Source organism: Mesoplodon mirus (assembly GCF_964341445.2).
Source record: "Mesoplodon mirus genome assembly, chromosome: 3".
NCBI lineage: Eukaryota > Metazoa > Chordata > Mammalia > Artiodactyla > Ziphiidae > Mesoplodon > Mesoplodon mirus.
The window spans coordinates 58926294-58939226 of NC_138978.1; the positions used below are offsets into that span (position 1 = coordinate 58926294).

A 12933-nucleotide genomic window follows, 5' to 3' on the forward strand; every position below is an offset into this window, starting at 1 on the left:
TGCAAGGTCACCGCCCACCTGGGCCTGTGACCAGCCAGGTTCAGAGCACCCCTGGACTCTAAGTCAGAGCTCCAGGCAGGGCCCAGTGAATCCTAGAATGTCTTCATTATTAGATGAGACTGGTAAAATGTCACACCAGACAGAACCACAGATTGCTGAAAAAATTATGTGATTTTTTTTTAAGCACATGCTTTGCGTAAGGCGTAAGTCCTCGTACTTTAAGAAATAGTTTGCTAATGGACAAGACAGCCCTATATTTTTTTGTAATATGGTAAAATCTAAGATAGGGATGTGCACAGAATACCGTTTAAACTCACAGAAGAGACACCAGAACCCCTATAGGTTGGTATGACTGGGTGGGGTGGATGTTGGTTGGGAAGGTTTCCCAGAAAAGACCTTCAAACATAACGTGAAGCACAACAGCAAGATAAGGGAAGGTGGGAGGGTGAGGCAGGCAGAAGGACCACTATGAATTTTACACCACGAATGTGAAAATCAGCTGTCAGTTCCGATGGGTGCTTGTAAATGAGCAGAGTCAGGAAGGCATCCAGGAGGCAAGATGAAGACAACCTAGCACTAAAGGTTGGCTAAAAATAATCGACACAGACACTGAGATTTTGCTAAAATGTGTTTTCTAGTACTTTAGTCTCTCATGTGTAGAACATTTGTAACTGAGGTTTTAAAGCCTACATTACATTCTAGACTTAGCACTACTGAAGCTGAGAATCTTGTTCTGGCTCCTGATCTCTTAATCTTGGGTAAAGGCATCACTGTTCCTCCAGCATCTGAACCTAGAAACCTCAAGGATATTAACCCTCTTGGCATCTTCACCAGGAGGTCCATTTGGTCACCAGAGCCAGCCCTTCCCTGAACTTGAACAGCTGCTCGCTCCACTTAAACACGGCTAATGTCCCACTTCACGGCCTTGCCGTCTTCTTGGGCCGATGCTCAGTCCCCTGTCCTCCAAGCCTCAGATCCCTCCTTCCTTGTGGCCAGCCTCCTCATTGCTACAAGGGCTCATCTTAAAGCACACGTTATGTTATTGCCATCTACCTTCCCCCCGCCCTTTGATCAGCCTTGCTGGTCTGGTCTCAGCCCGCCTGTCCAGCCTCATCTCTTGCTCTTTTCTCCTACACGTGAAGCCTTTCCCCATTCCTCAAATCGATGGAGCCTTTCAGTCTTCTGGTCTTTGAATATGCTCATCTCCCTGCCTGAAGTACCTTCCACCCCTTTCTTTACCTAGTGAACCCCTCTCTCCCGTGAGGGCCACCTCATGGGTCACTTCCTCCAGGATCCTAAGCCAAGTTCATCAGCTTTGGTATTCCTTTGTAATGCCTCTGGTTTCGCACCTGTGTTTCCCCTTCTTGACTATGGGCTTCTCAGAAACTGGGGCCTCACCTTACCCCTTTTTCTGTTGAGCCCCTAGCCTGGCATCTGGCACCAAGAGGGCATTCAGTAATGCTGGACACACAACAACGAACTCTCCTTCTTCTGTCCTGATTTATGGCCAACGTGCCTGTTTTTCTGGCTGGGTATCTCTACATATGTTATTCACAAACTCTCAAAATCAAGATGTGCAAAAACAAAATTCGTTACCTTCCCGGAGACTCAGGATCTCAGAGTCACCCTCTCACCATCCTGACTGTAAGTTGCAGTCCTCTTTAACCACCCCTCACCTCCCAGCCCCCCACATCAAATTGCTGATGAACTACTACTGTTTCCACCCCCCAGAGCTGTCTGTCCAATCCCATAGTTTTAATTCAACAACTCTCAGCTGGGCTGTTGCAATAACCTCCTAACTGCCTCCCTCTCTCTCCTTTTTATTCAGCCTCCAAACTGCCACCAGAACTCTCTCTCTTTTTTGTATATATAAATTTATTTATTTATTTTTGGCTGCGTTGGGTCTTCATTGCGCGCAGGCTTTCTCTAGTTGCGGCGAGCGGGGGCTGCTGTTCCTTGCGGTGCACGGGCTTCTCATTGCGGTGGCTTCTCTTCTTGCGGAGCACGGGCTCTGGGCACGCGGGCTTCAATATTTGTGGCTCGCTGGCTCTAGAGCGCAGGCTCAGTAGTTGTGGCACACGGGCTCAGTTGCTCCACAACATGTGGGATCTTCCCAGACCAGGGATCGAGTCCACGTTCCCTGCATTGTCAGGCGGATTCTTAACCACTGTGCCTCCAGGGAAGTGCCAGAACTCTCTCTTTTTTTTATATATATATATAGCAGGTTCTTATTAGTCATCAATTTTATACACATCAGTGTATACATGTCAATCCCAATCGCCCAATTCATCACACCACCACCACCACCCCCTGGCCGCTTTCCCCCCTTGGTGTCCATACGTTTGTTCTCTACATCTGTGTCTCAACTTCTGCCCTGAAAACCAGCTCATCTGTACCATTTTTCTAGGTTCCACATACATGCGTTAATGTACGATATTTGTTTTACTCTTTCTGACTTACTTCACTCTGTATGACAGTCTCTAGATCCATCCACGTCTTAACAAATGACTCAATTTCGTTCCTTTTTATGGCTGAGTAATATTCCATTGTATATATGTACCACAAGTTCTTTATGCATTCGTCTGTCGATGGGCATTTAGGTTGCTTCCATGACCTGGCTATTGCAAACAGTGCTGCAATGAACATTGGGGTGCATGTGTCTTTTTGAATTATGGTTTTCTCTGGGTATATGCCCAGTAGTGGGATTGCTGGATCATATGGTAATTCTATTTTTAGTTTTTTAAGGAACTTCCATACTGTTCTCCATAGTGGCTGTATCAATTTACATTCCCAGCAACAGTGCAAGAGGGTTCCCTTTTCTCCACACCCTCTCCAGCATTTATTGTTTCTAGATTTTTTGATGATGGCCATTCTGACTGGTGTGAGAGGATATCATTGTAGTTTTGATTTGCATTTCTCTAATGATTAATGATATTGAGCATTCTTTCATGTGTTTGTTGGCAGTCTGTATATCTTCTTTGGAGAAGTGTCTATTTAGGTCTTCTGCCCATTTTTGGATTGGGTTGTTTGTTTTTTGCTATTGAGCTGCATGAGCTGTTTGGAGATTAATCCTTTGTCCGTTGATTCATTTGCAAATATTTTCTCACATTCTGAGGGTTGTCTTTTCATCTTGTTTATGGTTTCCTTTGCTGTACAAAAGCTTTGAAGTTTCATTAGGTCCCATTTGTTTATTTTTGTTTTTATTTCCATTTCTCTAGGAGGTGAATCAAAAAAGATCTTGCTCTGATTTATGTCAAAGAGTGTTCTTCCTATGTTTTCCTCTAAGAGTTTTTTTGTTTGTTTGTTTGTTTTATATTTACTTTGGCTGTGTTGGGTCTTCGTTTCTGTGTGAGGGCTTTCTCTGGTTGTGGCAAGTGAGGGGCACTCTTCATCACAGTGTGCGGGCCTCTCGCTATCGTGGCCTCTCTTGTTGCGGAGCACAGGCTCCAGATGCGCAGGCTCAGTAGTTGTGGCTCACAGGCCTAGTTGCTCCATGGCACGTGGGATCCTCCCAGACCAAGCCTCGAACCCGTGTCCCCTTCACTGGCAGGCAGACTCTCAACCACTGCGCCACCAGGGAAGCCCCCTCTAAGAGTTTTATAGTGTCCGGTCTTACATTTAGGTCTCAAATCCATTATGAGTTTATTTTTGTGTATGGTGTTAGGGAGTGTTCTAATTTCATTATTTTACATGTAGCTGTCCAGTTTTCCCAGCACCACTTATTGAAGAGACTGTCTTTTCTCCACTGTATATCTTTGCCTCCTTTGTCATAGATTAGTTGACCATAGGTGCGTGGGTTTATCTCTAGGTTTTCTATTTTGTTCCATTGATCTGTGTTTCTGTTTTTGTGCCAGTACCATACTGTCTTGATTACTGTAGCTTTGTAGTATAGTCTGAAGTCAGGGAGTCTGATTCCTCCAGCTCCGTTTTTTTCCCTCAAGACTGCTTTGGCTATTCAGGGTCTTTTGTGTGTCCATACAGATTTTAAGATTTTTTGTTCTAGTTCCGTAAAAGTGCCATCGGTAATTTCATAGAGATTGCATTGAATCTGTAGATTGCTTTGAGTAGTATAGTCATTTTCACAATATTGATTCTTCCAATCCAAGAACATGGAATATCTCTCCATCTGTTGGTATCATCTTTAATTTCTTTCAACGGTGTCTTATAGTTTTCTGCATACAGGTCTTTTGTCTCCCTAGGTAGGTTTATTCCTAGGTATTTTATTCTTTTTGTTGCAGTGGTAAATGGGAGTGTTTCCTTAATTTCTCTTTCAGATTTTTCATCATTAGTGTATAGGAATGCAAGAGATTTCTGTGCATTAATTTTGTATCCTTCAACTTTACCAAATTCATTGATTAGCTCTAGTAGTTTTCTGGTGGCATTTTTAGGATTCTCTAAGTATAGTATCATGTCATCTGCAAACAGTGACAGTTTTACTTCTTCTTTTCCAATTTGTATTCCTTTTATTTCTTTTTCTTCTCTGATTGCCATGGCTAGGACTTCCAAAACTATGTTGAATAATAGTGGTGAGAGTGGACATCCTTGTCTTGTTCCTGATCTTAGAGGAAATGCTTTCAGTTTTTCACCATTGAGAATGATGTTTGCTGTGGGTTTGTCATATATGGGCTTTATTATGTTGAGGTAGTTTCCCTCTATGCCCACTTTCTGGAGAGTTTTTATCATAAATGGGTGTTGAATTTTGTCAAAAGCTTTTCCTGCATCTATTGAGATGACCATATGGTTTTTATTCTTGAGTTTGTTAATATGGTGTATCACATTGATTGATTTGTGTATACTCAAGAATCCTTGCATCCCTGGGATAAATCCCACTTGATCATGGTGTATGATCCTTTTAATGTGTTGTTGGATTCTGTTTGCTAGTATTCTGTTGAGGATTTTTGCATCTCTATTCATCAGTGATATTGGTCTGTAATTTTCTTTTTTTGTAGTATCTTTGTCTTGTTTTGGTATCAGTGTGATGGTGGCCTCATAGAATGAGTTCGGGAGTGTTCCTTCCTCTGCAATTTTTTGTAAGAGTTTGAGAAGGATGGGTGTTAACTCTTCTCTAAATGTTTGGTAGAATTCACCTGTGAAGTCATCTGGTCTTGGACTTTTGTTTGTTGGAAGATTTTTAATCACAGTTTCAATTTCATTACTTGTGATTGGTCTGTTCATATTTTCTATTTCTTCCTGGTTCAATCTTGGAAGATTATACCTTTCTAAGAATTTGTCCATTTCTTCCAGGTTGTTCATTTTATTGGCATAGAGTTGCTTGTAGTAGTCTCTTAGGATGCTTTGTATTTCTGCGGTGTCTGTTGTAACTTCTCCTTTTTCATTTCTAATTTTATTGATTTGAGTCCTCTCCCTCTAATTTTTTTTTGTTTCCTTGGGATTTTTTTTTTTTTTTTTTGCGGTACGTGGGCCTCTCACTGCTGTGGCCTCTCCCGTTGCGGAGCACAGGCTCCAGACGTGCAGGCTCAGCGGCCATGGCTTACGGGCCCAGCCGCTCCGTGGCCTGTGGGATCCTCCCGGACCGGGGCACGAACGCATGTCCCCTGCATCGGCAGGCAGACTCTCAACCACTGCGCCACCAGGGAAGCCCCTCCTCTCCCTCTTTTTCTTTCTTTTTTTTTTTTTTTTCTTTTTGCGGTATGCGGGCCTCTCACTGTTGTGGCCTCTCCTGTTGCAGAGCACAGGCTCTGGATGCGCAGGCCCAGCGGCCGTGGCTCACGGGCCCAGCCGCTCTGCGGCATATGGGATCCTCCCAGACCGGGGCACGAACCCGTATCCCCTGCATCGGCAGGCGGACTCTCAACCACTGCGCCACCAGGGAGGCCCTCCCTCTTTTTCTTGATGAGTCTGGCTAATGGTTTATCAATTTTGTTTACCTTCTCAAAGAACCAGCTTTTAGTTTTATTGATCTTTGCTATTGTTTTCTTTGTTTCTATTTCATTTATTTCTGCTCTGATCTTTATGATTTCTTTCATTCTGCTGTCTTTGGGTTTGTTTGTTTTTCTTTCTCTAGTTCCTTTAGGTGTAAGTTTAGATTGTTTTCGTGAGATTTTTCTTGTTTCTTCAGGTAGGCTTGTATAGCTATAAAGTTCCCTCTTAGAACTGCTTTTGCTGCATCCCATAGGTTTTGGATCATCGTGTTTTCATTGGCATTTGTCTCTAGGTATTTTTTTATTTCCTCTTTGATTTCTTCAGTGATCTCTTGGTTATTTAGTAACATATTGTTTAGCCTCATGTGTTTGTGTTTTTTACATTTTTTTCCCTGTAATTCATTTCTAATCTCATAACAGTGTAGTCAGAAAAGATGCTTGATATGGTTTCAATTTTCTTAAATTTACTGAGGCTTGATTTGTGACCCAAGATGTGATCTATCCTGGAGAATGTTCCGTGCGCATTTGAGAAGAAAGTGTAATCTGCTGTTTTTGGATGGAATGTTCTATAAATATCAATTAAATCTACCTGGTCTATTGTGTCATTTAAAGCTTCTGTTTCCTTATTTATTTTCATTTTGGATGATCTGTCCATTGGTGTAAGTGAGGTGTTAAAGTCCCCCATTATTATTGTGTTACTGTCGATTTTCTCTTTTATAGCTGTAAGCAGTTGCCTTATGTATTGAGGTGCTCCTATGCTGGGTGCATATATATTTATAATTGTTATATCTTCTTCTTGGATTGATCCCTTGATCATTATGTAACGTCCTTCCTTGTCTCTTATAACATTCTCTATTTTAAAGTCTATTTTATCTGACATGAGTATAGCTACTCCAGCTTTCTTCACATTTCCATTTGCATGGAATATCTTTTTCCATCCCCTCACTTTCAGTGTGTATGTGTCCCTAGGTCTGAAGTGGGTCTCTCATAGACAGCATATATATGGGTCTTGTTTTTGTATCCATTCAGCAAACCTGTGTCTTTTGGTTGGAGCATTTAATCCATTCATGTTTAAGGTAGTCATCGATACGTATGTTCCTGTGACCATTTTCTTAATTGTTTTGGTTTGTTTTTGTAGGTCCTTTTCTTCTCTTGTGTTTCCCACTTAGAGGCGTTCGTTTAGCATTTGTTGTAGAGCTGGTTTGGTGGTGCTGAATTCTCTTAGCTTTTGCTTGTCTGTAAAGCTTTTGATTTCTCCATCGAATCTGAATGAGATCCTTGCCAGGTAGAGTGATCTTGGTTGTAGGTTCTTTCCTTTCATCACTTTAAGTATATCATGCCACTCCCTTCTGGCTTGTAGAGTTTCTGCTGAGAAATCAGCTGTTAACCTTATGGGAGTTCCCTTGTATGTTATTTGCCATTTTTCCCTTGCTGCTTTTAATAATTTTTCTTTGTCTTTAATTTTTGCCAATTTGATTACTATGTGTCTCAGCATGTTTCTTCTTTGGTTTATCCTGTATGGGACTCGCTGCGCTTCCTGGACTTGGGTGGCTATTTCCTTTCCCATGTTAGGGAAGTTTTTGACTATAATCTCTTAAAATATTTTCTCTGGTCCTTTCTCTCTTCTCCTTCTGGGACCCCTATAATGCAAATGTTGTTGCGTTTAATGTTGTCCCAGAGGTCTCTTAGGCTGTCGTCATTTCTTTTCATTCTTTTTTCTTTATTCTGTTCAGCAGCAGTGAATTCCACCATTCTGTCTTCCAGGTCACTTATACATTCTTCTGCCTCAGTTATTCTGCTATTGATTCCTTCTAGTGTAGTTTTCATTTCAGTTGTATTGTTCATCTCTGTTTGTTTGTTCCTTAATTCTTCTAGGTCTTTGTTAAACATTTCTTGCATCTTCTCGATCTTTGCCTCCATTCTTTTTCTGAGGTTCTGGATCATCTTCACTGTCATTATTCTGAATTCTTTTTCTGGAAGGTTGCCTATCTCCACTTCTTTTAGTTGTTTTTCTGAGGTTTTATCTTGTTCCTTCAACTGGTACATAGCCCTCTACCTTTTCATCTTGTCTATCTTTCTGTGAATGTGGTTTTTGTTCCACAGGCTGCAGAATTGTAGTTTTTCTTGCTTCTGCTGTCTGCCCTCTGGTGGATGAGGCTATCTAAGAGGCTTATGTAAATTTCCTGATGGGAGGCACTCCAGAACTCTCTTTGTAAAATACAGAAATGATCGTGCTATTTTTCTGGTCTGCTCAAAACCTTGTAAGTTAAAGTCTCTTCTCCATCTACCTGCTAGCACTCATCCTAGCCACGTGGTGTAAGAATAGCCTTGTGTTTCTACACCTCTTGGCCATACTCGTCTGTTCCTTTACTCCTAGCCACTTCACCAAACTCCTACTCATCCATTTAAGCCCAACTAAAGTATGAGTTCTCCTGTGATGCTTTCCCAGTCCTCCAGCCAGAATTAGTTAAGGCCTCTGCTGGATTTCAATTAAACCTCCATTATAGCACTTACCATTATCTGCACTAGAATAAGCCTAATTTTGTAAATATGTGTCTCTTACTCAGTGGTGAAATCCTTAAGGAAAAGGGACATCTCCTATTCGTGTTTCATAGTCTCTCCTTTCAGCCTCCTGATGGTCTTCAGTAAATGAATAATTGAACTGAGCTATGCTTGTACTTGTTTTATTTCTCAAGCACTAGTGTATCAGCTCCTTGTGCAGGGATCAGGTTTTCGTCTCCGGGTCTCCTGCAGTGCTCAACACAGTGTCTTATACATAGTAGGTGCCTGATAAATATTTGTTGAGTGGGACTGAAAGAATTATGTTGTTTGAACAACATTTCATTGAGGACTGAGAATTGCCTTTCTCATTTTTGCACGAAGCATAACATTTTCAACCACAAACTATTCCTGCTTAGTTAGTATGCAAGCACGTCAGTTTTGCAGCCATGGATGTGACTAGCGCTACCCACGGGTGAGTGCTGACTGATGCTAACTGTAGATGCAGTGGAAATATTAATGAGCTGTCACTTCTCAAAATTCTTAAAGGGGATTTTTTTTTTGCAATATTTAAAAACATGCCAAGGTTCTTGGAATGAAATCCTTTGATCAGCAAGGGCATTTTCTTTTGAAACATGTATTACTTAGAATACCAAAAGAAATTAATCTTTAAATACAGTGAACCAGCTTACACAGAGAATAGCTGATTCTTTTGCTAGTTGCTATGAATGTATGCAGAGTTAGTGTTTTGTTAGGGACTGGAACTCAGGCAAGTTCATTAACCTCTCTGATCATCATTTCCCTCACCTATAAAATGGACATTAAAATATGTGCCTTGTTGGTGTGTAGGAATTACATGACACCAGGGCTGCCATGGTAGTAGCTGTTTTTGTTCTTACTGTGGCCTCACATTCAGGCATTTTGAAGCTCAGCTTCCCCCACCAGCCCCCAACTGACCTGAGTCCTGTTAGGATCTTTGTCTTGAAGCTGTTTGTTTTTGCCCCTCAAAAATAAAAAATAGCCTTGATCTTATCTCAGGGAAAAGTGTAGGAGGATATTTCCCCAAATGTCAGTTGTGGGGTCTATGGATCAGAAAAGATTGGGGTGATTTTTGGTTTGGTTTTGTTGGTTTGGGCATTTGGGGAAAGGGTTCTTGTTCGTATTGTCTAAAATGATTATGTATTTATTGTGTAATTGCTTTAAGGCAAGAGCTAACAAAAGATCTCTTTAAAAATAAGTCACTTCGAGGTCTGCTGACAGTCTGCAAACGTTGACACTTATGTAACACAAAGGTAGGAGCGCCTCCCAGTGCCCCAGAAATCTGCAGTGACGTCTCCTCCCTGCATCTGGAAGCTCTCAGCTGCCTGTTTGTTGTGTTCATCTTCTAGGTTACAGCACCATGAGCCCACAGGAAGACAGCGAAAACCCTCCGTGCACCAACGACCCCTTGTCAGCTGGGGTGGACGTGGGAAACCACGATGAAGACTTGGAGTTGGACACCCCACCTCAGACTGCTGCCCTCCTAAGTCACAAGTTCCACCACTACCGCCTTCACCACCCCACACTGCATCACAGCCACCACCTGCAGGCGGCCGTGACCGTACACACTGTCGACGCGGAATGCTAACCTCCTCACCTCCATCAGAAGATGAGATCTGGGAGATATGGAATGTTCTGGAGGGAGAAAGCCAGCATCAAATCCACTTGTGTCTGTGCTTTGTCTAGAGTCGTTTAACTCGTTTTCCTGCCTGTTAACATATTTCAAAACGAGAAACAACGACAAAATCACATTTGTGAAGATGCGAGGCTGGTGGTGAAATGGAGGGGAAGTAAGTCTGATTAATGAACCTGCCATAATACCAACGGAATGAACAGAAGCAAACCTCTAAACAGAGATGGAACCTACAAATGAAACATTGGGAGCCTTGGTTAAGCTGAGCCAGGGGAATGTTCCGAGGAGCCCAAAACATTCGGCTCTCCTTAACTGGAAGAGAGAAAAATATGTTCCAGCGGAGACTGGGAACGTGGCACATGCAGAGAGAAATGTGTGCTTTGAAGATTTCACCTGGTTTCTTAGCGGTACCTAGATACCACAGTTGCTGTATGGAACTCGTGTTAAGCTCTAAATGATGCATCTCAAAATTTCTAAGTAAAGGATTATTTTTCTACTATTTATTGAACTTTCAAACATTCTCAAACTTTGGGGGAAAGAAAAGGAGACACATGAGAAATTTTCACCAATTATCCCTAGCTGTTTTGTCTATAATGAAGTGGTTCTTTGATTAAGGAGTTCTAGATCTTATTTAACTGATACCATCCCACTGCCTCACTCCACAAAAATGGGGAAATGAAGAAATCTTTCTCTCTGACTTGTTTACATACATTTTCTTTAGAACATCATTTCATGGAAATAGATCTTGATTTGCAATGCAGTATTCTTTTCTGTGTTTGACAGAGGTGGTGACAGAGGTGGTGTGGGGGCAGAGGAATCCAGGAAGCTTTTAAAGAAATGTTATGTTTCTTTTTAACTAATTTCCATTTCCCATACAATGCTTTCCTTAGGTTTCTACGAAACCTAATATTACACCCCCAGCCTTTCAGCTAAAGGAGGGTTGGATTTATTCTCCTTGTTTTAGAGACTATAAATTTTTTAATGTCCCATTTTGATTCTGAGAATATTGAACGCATAAAGGAAGAAGTTTTTCAAATTCAAAATTTTGATTCCTAAATAAAGATTTCTTTTGAAATCATAGTTAAGAGCTGCTGCCAGTCATCCAAGAAGATACCCACCAAACTGCTTTGTGATGTATACAGAGGGTAATCAAATCTGGCTAATATAACATGGGGCATTGTAATTTTATAGTAGTGTTCTAATTACAGTGATGTATTTTAGATTCACATTTTGTGATCCAAATATGTTATAAAGACATTCTTGCACCGTGTGTGTGGTAAATCTCCGTTTATATGTAGTTGGAAAAAATTCACTGAATAATGTTTTAATGATAGGGTATTACGATATAATGTAAAAAAAAATAAAAGTGGTTCTTCAGCAGTACAGAAAGTAAACTATATGTGTGCTATCAGGAAACCTCTTCATACTGTGTATAAAATTGCAGTCTAGTGAAATAAACTGTATGAACGGACAGTCTTAGTGGCTATAGTGATTTGTTAATGGACCACTTCTTGTGCCTCAAGGCAAATTATATTCACTTTGTAACCTAGCAGATCAGTTGCCAAACTGAAAGTAGGCCTCCTTTCAGTGCCACAGTCAACTTCAGGGGCTTCCTGACCATCTTGACTATGCAAAGAAATTTAAGACTCCAATGGGATGAAATTAAAAGCAAATAAAATGTGTGGAGCATAGCTCCCCCATTCTGAGCATCTAAATTAGTGTCATTAATAATAAATAAATGGCTCTTCTCTAACTGCTGGAGGGAATGAATGACTTTCCTGTCTTCCCAGAATATCAAACCTCTCCATGGAACACTGGGGTCATTTCTCAAGTTGAGAGTCTTTGTGTTATGACACTAGCCTCTTGGTGGAGGAGAACCTGGTTGTTTTCAAGAAAAGAATCACAAAACTTAGAGCTTAAAAAATAAAATACAGATAGCCTACTCAAAGACAATGAGAGAAATGTATTTTGTGTCTTTTGTGATAAGAATCTCTCCCCATCCTGAACTTTCAGGGAAAGTGATTGAATACTTATACGTGAATAAGAACATAACCAAGTTTTGCAGTTCCTGGAGAATATGACATACAGGTTTGTGCAGTTTTGGTTGAAGTTTTGATCTGCTAAGTTACCTTTTTGTCTTCTTCCCCAAGCATTGCATATAATGTTGTTTAAACATTTCTTGTTTGTGTTCTTGTTGTTATTTAAAAGGAAAAATAAGGTTTTGGAAATTTTTCATCATGGCAATCAATATTGGCTCCTTTTGCCCCACAGATTACATTGCTTGTTTGTTTTTGTTTGTTTTCTTTTTTTTTGTTTAAGTAATTTTTATTGCCGCATAGTTGATTTACAATTTTGTGTGAGTTTCTGCTGTACAGCAAAGTCAATCAGTTATAATATACATATATACACTCTTTTTTAGATTCTGTTCCCATATAGGTCATTACAGAGTATTGAGTAGAGTTCCCTGTGCTATACAGTAGTTTCTTATTAGTTATCTATTTTACATATAGTAGTGTGTATATGTCAATCCCAATCTCCCAATTTATCCCTCCTCCCCCTTTCCCCCTTGGTAACCATAAGTTTGTTTTCTACATCTGTGACTCTATTTCTATTTTGTAAATAGGTTCATTTGTTCCATTTTTTTTTTAGATTCCACATATAAGCGATATCATATGATAATTGTCTTTCTCTGTCTGACTTCACTCAGTATGACAATCTCTAGGTCTTCCGTATTGCTGCAAATGGCATTATTTCTTTGTTTTTTATGGCTGGGTAATATTCCATTGTGTATATGTACCTCATCTTCTTTATTCATTCTTTCGTCGATGGACATTTAGGTCACTTCCATGTCTTGGCTATTATAAATAGTGCTGCAGTGAA

General features: G+C 40.7%; 1 protein-coding gene across 1 annotated transcript in view; it reads left to right on the plus strand.

Annotated features, from left to right (window-relative positions):
• The window catches only part of CACHD1 (cache domain containing 1), a 218511-nt gene extending 206985 nt beyond the window's left edge, over positions 1 to 11526 (plus strand). Inside the window, exon 27 of the mRNA XM_082613088.1 lies at positions 9770 to 11526. Coding sequence (XP_082469214.1) covers positions 9770 to 10008 — 239 coding nt within the window. The 3' untranslated portion in view covers positions 10009 to 11526. The remainder of the gene's footprint in view (positions 1 to 9769) is intronic.
• The last annotated feature ends 1407 nt before the right edge of the window (positions 11527 to 12933 follow it).